Source organism: Callorhinchus milii, unplaced genomic scaffold, assembly GCF_018977255.1.
Source record: "Callorhinchus milii isolate IMCB2004 unplaced genomic scaffold, IMCB_Cmil_1.0 Scaffold8, whole genome shotgun sequence".
Taxonomy (NCBI): domain Eukaryota; kingdom Metazoa; phylum Chordata; class Chondrichthyes; order Chimaeriformes; family Callorhinchidae; genus Callorhinchus; species Callorhinchus milii.
The window spans coordinates 21,885,469-21,898,075 of NW_024704749.1; the positions used below are offsets into that span (position 1 = coordinate 21,885,469).

The window sequence follows — 12,607 nt, forward strand, 5'->3', positions numbered from 1 at the left end:
GGAGAGGGCGGGGGAGTAGGATTGATTTGGAAGCTCTTTTCAAAGAGCGGCACAGACACGAGGGGCCGAATGGCCTCCTCCTGTGCTGCATAATTCTATGATTTTGTGATTCTATGATTTGGTCACTCAATCCATGACTGTTTGTGGGACACTGCTGTGCACAATTGACTGCCGCATTTTGCCCACAAAAATATACAGTGAATTATAATAAATCCCCACGTATCTCAAAAAAGTTTTAGGGAATTTGAATAAATCAGAGCAATAACGTTTCTCTCCCTTTCCTGTGTTTAATATCAGCCGGCATTACTGAAGACGCTGAATACTCAGACATTATATTCACCAGATCACCGTATAAAATCACTTTGGTAGCAACTCCTCTGTTTGTGAAACCTAATCTACCATATCACATCAATGTAAGTGAAAGCCGGTGTCTTTCGATTATGTTTTGGGCCTGGAAAACTTAGGAGTGATATCCGGAGGCAGTTTTTCACCCAAAGTGGAGTGAAAAATCTGGAACTCACTCCCCAAAGGGCTGTGGATGCTGGATCCATTCACATTTTCAAGACTGAGGTGGATAGATGTTTGTTAGGTCAGGGTACGGGGCAAGGACAGGTAATTGGAGTCGAGGTAGAGATTAGCCAAGATCTTATAGAATAGTGGGTTAAAGGCAGTTCTCACTGTGTGTGTTGTGGTGTGGCTCCATCCCATATTCCCTCCAGTTCACCCCCACCATCCCTTGCCTCCTTCGGTCACCTTCCCACACCTACCCTCCCCGCCCTCCATCCCTCCTGATCCCCACCACCAGCTTGGGTGCGGATCCCTGAATGTCCAGCTCCTTGGGGTGGCCTCTTGACGTGAAAGACGCTGTGTAAATGGAATTTGTTGTTGTTGTTGTCTCAGCACCTTTCTATATGAGTGCCCTCCTTAGTCGCACTAAGGCTATATAGATACTACTGCCTCCCGTTTGACTCTCCTTTCAACTTCTCGATCAGGCCCAAGTTAAAGACATGAAGGGATCTCCGGTGCGGAACCTTAAAGTGTTTATTTCAGCAACGAACGTTTTTGACGACAGGAGCGAGGACAGAGAGAGAGACAGCGCAACGAGGATCACTCAGAGTGATGGGACAATTGAATTTCTGCTGGACATTCCAACACACATTAAAGAATTGAGATTCAAGGTCAGTTGACGGACAAAGGAACGTTGTTGACATTGGCTGATATCAACACGTTTCTGGGAACGCTGGGAACCTCTCTTTCTTTTTCTTTTAGATTGGAATTGAGTCCGATGAAGGCAACTTCAAACCCAGAGAATACACCGCAAAACCTTACCGCTCTGAAACCGAGAGTTACCTGTACATTAACTGGGCGGCAAATTTTCAGAAATTCCAAATTCTGGATCATCTCCTTGTTGACCTCATCCCGAGCAGTCCTTACGAGAAAAAAATAAGGAGCTTCCACTTTCAGGTAGCGATGACTTACTGCAGTTTTGATAGCTATCAATGTCCGATAAATCAAATAAGGAAGTCGGGAGAAACTTCTTTACCCAGGGAGTGGTGGGAATCTGGAACTTGCTACCACAAGGAGTAGCTGAGGCAAATAGCACAGATGCATTTAAGGGGAAGTTAGATACGCACATGAGGGAGAAAGGAATAGAAGGTTATGCTGATAGGCTTAGCTGAGGAAGGGCAGGAGGAGTATAAATGTCAGCATAAATGTTGGGCCGAATGGCCTGTTTCTGTGCTGTACATTCTATGTAATACGCTCACACCTGAGAATAATAATCCTTGCATTTGATATAACACCTTATCACGTCTTTAAGACGTCTCAAAGCGCTTCACAGAATATATTGTAAAGTGAATTCACTGTATATTTTGTGGGCAAAACGCAGCAGCCAATTGAGCACCACAGCGTCCCACAAACAGTCACGGATTGCGTAACCAAATTATTATTTAAAAAAAAAATTTGAAGGGATTATTACCTCCGCAAAAGCGATCCGCCAACCGACTAATAACCGGATTCCTACTTACTGATAGGTAAACAGAGGCACGTGGAGTAAGGAAATTTGCCTTCGATCACCCTCCTACCCCTAACCTCTCTAGCCCCCAAACCCCAGCTCGGGTCCAAATCCCTGACGGTTCAGCACCTTGGGATGTCCTCGTGATATGAAAGGCACTTTACAAATGTCGTTTGTTGGTAGTTGTTTAAGCCCATCAGATTAAGCTAAACAGTGTTTGATACTCACATTTGCATTATATAATCTAAACATTTTAGATAGAATCATCTTGGTGGGTAAAGCAATCATAACCTGTTACTTACTAGAACACCACATGGAATCCTGTAGCTCAGTGGTTAGAGCACTCGTCTCGCAAGCGAGATGACCCGGGTTCGATTCCTGGGCAGGGCGAAACGTTAGGCAAGTTTCCTTTCTCCACACGCCCCTGTTCACCTCACAGTAAGTAAAAACCTGGTTGTTAGTCAATCGGCGGATCGCTTTTCCGGGGGTAATAATCCGTTTAAAAATAAATAAATCCGTGATGTTTGTGGGTCACTACTGTGCACAATTGGCTGCCGTGTTTCACCCACAAAATACACAACCAATCAAACCGCTTTACAGAATATCCTGTGAAGCACTTTGAAATGTCTCGAAGATGTGATAAGGCGCTATATCAAAGGCAAGGATTATTACTATTATTATTATTATTATGATGAGATGCTTTTCTGTGAATTTCTAATGTAATCTGGAACGTGGCATGTTCTTATTTTGATAACCCAGGTCGTATCCAAAGGAAAAATTGTTTCCTACGGGACAAAGGATCGTGCTCCCGATGTTCAGCTTTTCAATCTGGACCTTCCCATCACTGCAGAAATGATTCCTTCTGCACGCTTGATTGTATACTATCTCATCGTTGCAGAAGGCAGAGCTGAACTGGTGGTGGATTCCGTGTGGTTTAAGGTGGAAGAGAAATGTATGAACAATCAGCGGGTAGGTTCCATATCTGTGGAGCGTGGTTTTACTCTGTTGGTTGTAATTTCATTTAAAGGCTGGATCATTCATATTTTCAAGACTGAGGTGGGTAAATGTTTGTTAGGTCAGGGTATTAAGGGATAAAGTGGGTATTTGCGGGTTGAGGTACAGATCAGACATAATCTTATAGAATGGTGGAACAGACTCAAGGGGCTGAATGGCCTCCTGTCCTGATATTCTTATGTTCTTATATTTATGGCTGCATTTTCACCTCTGGATCCACAATTGTGGGTTCAGTTCCCCCACTTGCTGCACAGGGTGAGCTCAGCCCAGAGCCGAGCGTCACGCTAAGGGAGCGGGGAGTTGTTGGAGCTGTTCTTCGGATGAGGAGTTAAACTGCCTTAAAGATCGCTGGCACTTTTTCACAAGGTGTTGCCTTGCCATGTACCACAAACAGCAATGCTGGTTAACTTAGCAACCAGAGAGAGAAAAATAAATCATTTCCAACAGCAGGCTCTTCCATGTTTTGGAAGCGCTCTGAGACATTGCCCCGCGTGAAGGGCAATATATAATAAATGCACGTTGTTGTTATTGTTAGCTGTTTGGCGATATTGTGTTGATGTGAGCAGGGAATCCACCCACTCAGCTCCTGTTAACCCTGCGAGCCAAAGCCCTAACGGGTAGGGTGATCTTAGCTGGACAAGCAGCAGGAAAACTTGCCAGATAGTGCATTCTTTGGCAAACTACTGAGGATTCAACTGGTTAGACTCCAGGAGTTATACCAACACACATTCTGGAGACCCCAAGGTTTGGCTCTCGCCAACCTGCGCCTAATACTTTCCGGAATTGGGTAAGCAGGATGCGTCCCTCCATGGAGGGAGTGCGCATTCCATTCCAACAATCTTTTTCAGGAATTTCCATGTGTATGTGGGACACTTGGATTCTTAGTTGGGTTTGGATACTCTTAAGCACCGAGATGGGTTTCTGCATGTGTCAGACACCCGGCTGACCAAAAATAAACCATGGGACAGTGTCATTTATAAAAATGCTTCTATTTTGGCAGTTGCATTTGTAGCACAATACGGTGTGTGTTTCAACAGAGCCAGTATTTACACAGTGCAGAACTAATCATATTAATGGATATATTTATACATTAAAAAAATGAATAGACTGTTCATGATTGTTACATGATTTTAATGGAAAATGTCGTGAAAGCAAATGATTTATACTATGATTTTTAGCTTACGGTGAAGTCAAACTCCAAGCTTTACAAGCCAGGATCGGAGATGACTTTAACTATCAACTCTCGACCCAACTCACTTATTGCTTTGTCTTCCATCGACACCGCTATATACTCCATAAGAACAGGAAGCAAGATATCGGTGGAACAAGTTAAGTGGATCGTATATCTATCTGGTTAACTAATAATGTAATGGTTAGAGCACTCACGTCACAAGCAAGAGAACCTGGGTTCGATTCCCGGGCAGGCAAGTTTCCTTACTCCACACGCCTCTGTTTAGCTGTGCGCAATTGGCTGGTGGTTTCGCTCCCACATAGTATACAGTCAGTTCACTTTACAGTATATCCTGTGAAGCTCTTTGAGACATTATGAAGACATGATAAGGCGCTATATCAAATGCAAGGATTATTATCATATTATTGTTATTATCTGGTTAAGTGGTATGTTGTACCAATGATGCATCTAATTCACTAACTGGAATTCATCCAATATCACACAATTGTGCATGTTAACCAGCTACTCGCAATCTGTGTGCAGGTACTTCTAGATGCTGAAAGCCTTGACCTTGGATGTGGTGCTGGAGGGGGCAAGGATAATATTGACGTCTTTGCAAGAGCTGGCCTGACATTCCTAACCAATGCTAATGCCAAAGCTCCACTAGCAACTGGTAACAGAGCTACGATAAAGAATTTATGGCCCCCACGCTTTAGAACTCCATCCCGCAGTCCCTTCGCCTGTCTCCCTCCTTTGACAGTGCCTTTGGTCACCCTCCTACCCCCACCCTCCCTGCCCTCTCACCCCTCTTGATTCCAACCCCCTGCTCGGGTCCAAATCACTGACTCTCCAACACCTTGGGATGTCCTCCTGATGTGAAAGGCACTACACAAATGTAATTTGTTGTTGTTGTTGTCTCTGTTGTGCTTCGTGACTAGAAGTTCTTGTAAAATAGATGTTTTGGGTAGGAATTTTGATAGAATAAATAAGGAGAAACTGTTTCCAATGGAGGGTGGGTCAGTAACCAGAGGACACAGATTTAAAATAATGACAAAAGGACCAGAGGGGAGATGAAGAGCTTTTTTTTTTTAAACGCAGCGAGTTGTTATGATCTGGAAACAGATTCAATAATAACTCTCAAAAAGGAATTGGTTATACACTTGAAAAGGAAGGATGTGTAGGGCTATGGGGGAAAGAGCGGGGGGAGTAGGACTGATTGGGTAGCTCTTCCAAAGAACCGGCACAGGAATGATGTGCTGTAAGATTCTATGATTCTATATCTGTTGAGATCTTTCCTGTGTTAGTGTCTGTAATGGATAGTGACTGCAACTCACAGTCCAGGGCTCCTATGATTAAATAGATTGCAATCTGCAGTGGCCACCAGATTAGTTCTTGTGGATGACAAGAGGCTCTTCAGCCCATCTGATCGCAGTCCTCGTGAATGCACAAAACACAAAATACTGCAGATGCTGGAATCTGAAACAAGAACAGAGAGAGAGCTGGGAAAACTCAGCAAGTTCTGACGAAGGGTCGTGGACCCGAAACGTTGACTCACTTTCCTTTCTCCATAGATGCTGCCTGGCCTGCTGAGTTTTCCCAGCTCTCTCTGTTTTGTCTCGTGAATGTTTGTAAAAGAAAAGTGTAAAGTGCGCGGGGGAAAAGGGCAGGGATCGGAGCTGAAAGGAACACTCTTTCAGAGAGCGGAAACTGGCAGCACAATGCTGAACAGTCTCCTCCTGTTCTCTAACTTCTTGTGATTCTCTGAAATGCTTTGTACTCGGAATATACAGTCACTCCAATTTACAGTATATTCTGTGAAGCGCTTTGAGATGTCGCGAAGATGTGATGAGGCACGATATCAAATGCAAGCGTTATTATTGTTATAATTATAATTTTATAAAAGCAGCAACTAGTTGAACGCTGTTCAGTGTAACCTGATTTTTTTTTCTTTGAACAGATCTAAAATGTGACTCGATTTTGCGCTCAAAGCGAGATGTGGGCAGCAAAATAAGGAAAAAAAGTAAGTATATTTACAATAGTTGTTTAAATGAGGCCCCTCATACCTTAACATCAGTGGGACAAACTGTGCAAAAATGATGCCTGATAGCAGCTGCCTTGTCACTGCATCAGAAAATTGAGGGTTCAAGCCCCACATTTGAGGGCTCCAGTATAGCAGTAAGTGAGGTGGGAAGAGTTGGTGAGTAGGGGGGATGTGGTGAGTGTGGCCTGTATAGTCGGAGGGAGTCCTTCGGATGAGGTGTGATATTAAACTGACGTCCTGTCTATGAATGTGAAAGAAAACTATTGGAAAAGAAAACGTCTTCTCGTCCTGTCCGCGCCCTCCACTCTGCTCCACGTCCCCGCCCGGCTCACCCCACCATTCAATGGTCGTGCCTTCAGCCTCTCTGCCCCCACACTCTGGAACTCCACCCCACAATCCCTCCACCTCTCTCCCCCCTTTGCCTCCTTCAAGGCCCAGCTGAAGACCCTCCTCTTTGACCACGCATTGGGTCACCCTCCTACCTCTACCCTCCAATCCCTCCTGATCCCAACCACCAGCTCGGGTCCAAATCCCTGACTGTCCAGTGCCTTTGGACGTCCTCCCGACATGAAAGGCGATAGAAATGTAATTAGTTGTTGTTGTTCTCAGTTGCTACATATGCCAGCCAAGATGCCCAAAAATGTTGCTTTGATGGGATGAAGGAGTATCCTGTGATCCAGTCTTGCGACGAGAGAGCCAGTAGAATCAAACTAGGAGCACCCTGCAAGGATATCTTTCTCGAGTGTTGCAAATTTGCAGAGGAGCTGCGAACAAGGTCTCAGACAGAGCTGACGTTGGCGAGGCTGAGTAAGAATTTAAACAACAAACAACAAACAAAGATCGAGTTCGGACCTGTCCAGTAATCCTCAATTTCAAGATCCTCACACTCGATTTCAAATCCCTTCATTTGACTTGGCACCTCCCAAAACTCTCCGACCTGCTCACTCCCCAACCCACCACGCGCTGCCATCGACTGGCTCCGGACTCCTGCATGTCCCTCGTGCCCTCCGGCACTCGGGAACACTCTTCCCCTATCCCTCCGCCTTGCCCTCTTCCTTCCCTATCTTCAGATCGCGCCTTAAGACCTTCCCCTTCGACTATGCCTACGGTCACCTCCACTGCTGCCTCGGTGTCGTGCTCCGCCATTGTCAAGCGCTCTGGGACGCTGCCCTGGGTGAGGGGGCGCAAGTTGTTGTTGTTTCTCACGTGCAAATTCTTTGTTTTCATTCAAAAAACTAGGCTTGAATAATGAGTTTCAGCTGGAGCCAGCCCATATCCGGAGTTTTTTTCCAGAAAGCTGGATGTGGGAAGTGCATGAAGTCTCGGAGAGGTATTGTCCCAGTTCTTCTCTGACGTTTGCTCCTGGTTTAATGATTAGATTCTTGAGTTCCTGCTTTGTTTGCGCCTTAAGAGAAGTTTTAGATACTCAGATTGCAAGAGAAAGAGCAGACAGCGGGAGGGGGGAGTGAGATAACAACAACTTGCATTTATATCGCGCCCCTCACGCAAGATAGCTTCCCAGAGCGCTTGACAGTGGAGGAGCCTGATGCTGAGCCTGATCCCGGGGAGGTGACCGTTGGCACGGTCGAAGAGGAAGGTCTTCAGGCCCGATCTGAAGATGGGGAAGGAAGGGGAATGGTGGAGGGATGGAGGAAGAGTGTTTCAGAGTTTCGGGGTGTAGTAGCTGAAAGTGCGGCCACCGATGGTGGAACGGAGGGCACGAGGGATAAGCAGGAGGCCGGAGCCAGTCAAGCAGAGGCAGCGAGTAACAGGTTGGGGAGTGAGCAGGTCGGAGAGGTAGGGGGGTGCCAGAGCATTAAGGCACAATAATAGATAAGGATTTCAGAGGACATACTGTGTTATGTCCTTATCACGACACTGTGACTTTAGATTACAACAACAACAACAAGATTACATTTGTATAGCGCCTTTCACGTCGGGAGGACGTCTCAAGGCACTGCACTGATGACATGTGGTGTTTGTCTCTGCTCACACCATGTTTTAGATCAAGTATTAAGACTCTTGTGAAGACTTTACCCGACTCAATAACTACATGGGAAATCCAAGGAGTTGGAATTTCTGAAACTGGTAAGAAAATAGTCGGAAAAAATTGAATATCCCCGTTATTAACATTGTCTTCAACTGCTAACTCCCTTTATTTCCATGGCTTTACACAGGTATATGTGTTGCTGACCCAATAAAAGTCACTGTTTTCGAAAATGTGATTCTGAAAGCCAAAATACCGTATTCTGTTGTGAGAGGTGAACAGATACAGCTTAAAGTTGCTGTGTACAATTACAACCACGGGAAAATAAGGGTACGTCTCAAAAGTCTCTGTTTTTAAGAAAAAAGACAATAGTTTTATTGGACGTGATGTTGATGATAGTGGAGTCCTGCAGTGTATTGGTTAGAAGTCTCGCCTCACAAACGAGAGGACCCGGGTTCGATTCCCAGGCAGGGTGAAATCCTAGGCACGTTTCCTTACTCCACACGCCTCTGTTCACCTAGCAGTGAGTAGGAACCCAGTTATTCGTCGATTGGTAGACTCTGGGGGTAATAATCCCTTCCAAAAAATAATAATAATAATCTGGTCACTCAATCCATACTGTTTGTGGGACACGGCTGTGCGCAATTGGCTGCCGCGTTTCGTCAACAAAATATACAGTCAATTTACAGTATATTCTGGGAAGCGCTTTGAGACGTCTGAACGACGTGATAAGGTGCTATATCAAATGCAAGGATTATTAGGCTTGTTATATATATATACATATAATAGTTGACATTGTCAGGACTCTGAAGCAAACCTTTTCTCATGCCAAATTCTGAGATGCAGAATGTAAAAAAAAGACAAAATCCATCTGTTGTTTGTTTAAAGACTTGCGTGACAATGAGTACAGAAGAGGGAACATGCTTGTACAAGGGCTCTGAAACCAGCGTCAAAGGAAGGCAGACTAGTCCGTGTCAATTGAAAACAATAGAAGGATTGTCAGCCATTCCTTTCACCTTCACCATTCTCCCACTGGAACTGGGTGTCCACACCGTAAATTTCACGCTCAAGACAAAACTCTCCAATAGTGTCGTTTATGTACAAAAATTGCGTGTGTTGGTAAGTACATTACATTGCCTTTATTTTTTACTTTCTGTTTCTAACCCTTATGCTTATAATCCTTCGCTTTTTGCTTCCCATGATCAGTCCTGTAGCATATTGGTTAGAGTGCTCGCCTCGCAAGCCAGAGGACCCGGGTTTGATTCTTGAGCAGGGTGAAACCTTAGGCAAGTTTCCTTACTCCACAGGCTCTGTTTAGTTAGCAGTAAGTGGGAACCCGGTTGTTAATCCTGTAGCAGTTCATTTTATCGGGGAAATAATCTCTGAAAAAATGTATTTAATCACTCAATCCACTACTATTCATGGGATACTGCTGCGTGCAATTGGCTGCCATGTTTCATCCACAAAATATACACTCAACTCACTTTACAGTATATTCTGTTAAGCACTTTGAGACGTCTCGATGATGTGATACGGCTCTGTATCAAATGCAAGGATTATTATTATCTGTTGTGTCTCTTCAGCCACAGGGTGTTATAAAAGAGAAACATTTTCTCCGCGAGTTGGATCCATCTAACGTATATGGTGCGTATTATCAAACTATGTTCGAAGAATTTTGTTAACCTAATGTTCTTTTGGGAACTTTGTTGAAGCAGATGTGGTTGGAGACACTGTACTCAAGGTGTGATTTATTCTGTGCTTCAGGAAGCATGGTGAGAAGGATTGAAATTCCTCTGCAAATGCCATTGGATATCATTCCAAACACAAGCCCGGACCACATAGTGAGCATAAAAGGTACTGTTTCTGCTGCTTAATGATAATAATAATAATAATAATAATCCTTGCATTTGATATAGCGCTTTTCACGTCGGAAGGACGTCCCAAAGCGCTTCACAGAACACACTGTAAAGTGAATTGACTGTAAATTTGTGGGCGAACGCGGCAGCCTTGTAATTAAATCAAGTTTTTGAGGTTATTATAACAGAAGTGAGAATGTTCCTGCCTCATAACCTCCAAGCCCCCTCCCTCACTTTCTGTCTTTAAACACCTACTTTGACCACACCTTCGATCACCTCTCCTTGCTCGTTCTCTCTTGTTCGACATCCAACTCAGCCACCCGCTCCGAGGTCTGTCCCACGTGAAGGACGTATATAAATACAAGTAGTTGATGTTCCTTTTGTTGATCTGCACCCAATGATAATGGTGTCAGTTTGGCTCATTTAATGGTACTCTCACCTTCAGATCAATTGGTCAACCAACTTATGGCTGTTTGTGAGACTTTGCAGTGGGCAAAATGACTGCCACGTAGGTTTACAAATACAGTCACAACGCTTGACAGCACTTACTTGTGAAACTCCTCGAGACATTGTAGCGTCCATATAAAATGCAAGAATTATTATTATTATTGTTATGCTCGCTATTAATACTTGCATTCGATGTAGCAACTTTCAAGTCAGGAGAATAACAAAATAACAAAAACAAATAGCATTTATAGAGCACTTTTTACATCACGAGAGCATCCCAAAGCGGAGTCTCAAAGTACTTTACTGTCAAGTGTAGTGACTGTGTGTTTTGTCGGTGAATGATGTACTTACTGTGTCTTGCAGGTGATGTAATTGGTGAAGCTTTAGCCATAGCTCTCAACCCTGAAGGGGTTCGTAAATTGACCAACCTGCCAAGTGGCTCTGCCGAATCAGAGGTAATGACTGTAGCACCTCTTTTCTTCATCTATAACTACTTGGAGAAGACGTCTGGCTGGAGCAAACTGGGCCCGTTGAACACTAGTATTCATTTGAACATGAAAGTAAAAATGAGACAAGGTATGGAATCATTTCTATCTAAATCCAGTTAGTTTGCACATTGTAAACAACATTATAAAACATTTTACAACAATAACGTGCATTTACACAGCGCCCCTCACGCAGGGTAGTGTCCCAAAGCGCTTGACACCGAGCCGGGGTGGGGTGGGGGGGTGACCGTAGGCACGGTCAAAGAGGAAGGTCTTCGGTGGGACCCGAAAATGGGGAAGGAGGGGGCAAGGTGGAGGGATAGGGGAAAAGTGTTCCAGAGTTTCGGGGCATAGTGGCTGAAAGCACAGCCACCATTTTAGATGGTGTCAGCTTGACGGTTAAAAGTACCACATGGTGTGGTACTGAGTCAAGTTCCATCACTGTTAAGGGCTCTGAGGCTCTGCCAGCATGAAGGGCGCTACATAAATGCAAGTGGTTGTGGCATTGAGTCACACTGACCAGCAAAGGTCTGGGGTTCATCCCCGTTTCTGTGCTGAATTACCTGAGCGAGGATCAAGCAGGTAAATGGCAGTTGGCTGAAGTGAAGCAGGGCTATGGAGAGGTGGTATGTATTGTTGAAGACTCAATTAGGATTAATTGGAGAATTGACGAGGAGCCGATGAGAGGAAGTACAACAGGACACTGGGAACGGGACAAAGGTGGTGTGATGGAAAGTGATGCTTCACTGAGAGTCGGGAAGATAAAATAAAGATGATACCGACAGACCTGTGACTCGGAGTGAGTTATATTACATTTATTTGCTGTGATTTCTTGTTTGCTGTCTCCTATTAATTCCTCTGCTTTACATAAGGTATTACCAGCATCACGTCCTTCCGAACCAGAAATAACTATGCGTACAGCATGTGGAAGAATGGCGAAGCCAGCACCTGGTAAGCTTTGTAAAGAACCCAATTTATCCATAGATCACCTAGCGTTCACACTCTGAAACTATTTATTGTCAGTTTCAATCAGCCATCCGAAACCAGAACACAGCGAATCTTTGTGATCACAAGGTTGATTTAACTGTTTATTTAAGGTTCGGCAGACTTCTTGCATTTTGAATTACATTCATTTATTTATTCGACCACAAAACATACAGACAATTCACTTTACATTATATCCTGTGAAGCGCATTGAGACATCTCTGCGACGTGATAAGGCGCTATATCAAAAGCAAGGATTATTATTATTATTCAACATCCATGTAGTGAAAAAACGACAGACTTTCAATATCCATATTTACAGGTATTGCTCAGTTTAGTCCTTTGGTGGCAATTCCTAGCAATTTTCATGTAATTTAGCCTTGGGCACAGAACAGTATATATAAGTCTGGCAGCTGGGTGTCTGACACATGTGGAAACTCATCACCGTGCTTAGGAGCATCCAAACCAAGCTAAGAATTCATGCATCCCACCCACACGTAGAATTCCCAGAGATAGATAGTTGGAATGCGCTCTTTCTCTCCCTGGAGGGACGCATTCTGCTTACCTACTTCCAGAAAATTTTAGGCACAGATTGGCGAGAGCTAAGG

General features: G+C 44.3%; 1 protein-coding gene across 1 annotated transcript in view; it reads left to right on the forward strand.

The window, feature by feature from the left end:
- c5 (complement component 5) overlaps positions 1 to 12,607 on the forward strand; it is a 32,712-nt gene that overhangs the window by 6,875 nt on the left and 13,230 nt on the right. Inside the window, exons 10-25 of the mRNA XM_007902734.2 lie at positions 298 to 413; positions 993 to 1,178; positions 1,270 to 1,464; positions 2,774 to 2,983; positions 4,207 to 4,356; positions 4,743 to 4,872; positions 6,157 to 6,219; positions 6,850 to 7,047; positions 7,480 to 7,570; positions 8,246 to 8,328; positions 8,418 to 8,557; positions 9,116 to 9,346; positions 9,811 to 9,871; positions 9,992 to 10,081; positions 10,894 to 11,106; positions 11,888 to 11,966. Of these exons, the coding sequence (XP_007900925.2) occupies positions 298 to 413; positions 993 to 1,178; positions 1,270 to 1,464; positions 2,774 to 2,983; positions 4,207 to 4,356; positions 4,743 to 4,872; positions 6,157 to 6,219; positions 6,850 to 7,047; positions 7,480 to 7,570; positions 8,246 to 8,328; positions 8,418 to 8,557; positions 9,116 to 9,346; positions 9,811 to 9,871; positions 9,992 to 10,081; positions 10,894 to 11,106; positions 11,888 to 11,966 (2,236 nt within the window). The remainder of the gene's footprint in view (positions 1 to 297; positions 414 to 992; positions 1,179 to 1,269; positions 1,465 to 2,773; positions 2,984 to 4,206; positions 4,357 to 4,742; positions 4,873 to 6,156; positions 6,220 to 6,849; positions 7,048 to 7,479; positions 7,571 to 8,245; positions 8,329 to 8,417; positions 8,558 to 9,115; positions 9,347 to 9,810; positions 9,872 to 9,991; positions 10,082 to 10,893; positions 11,107 to 11,887; positions 11,967 to 12,607) is intronic.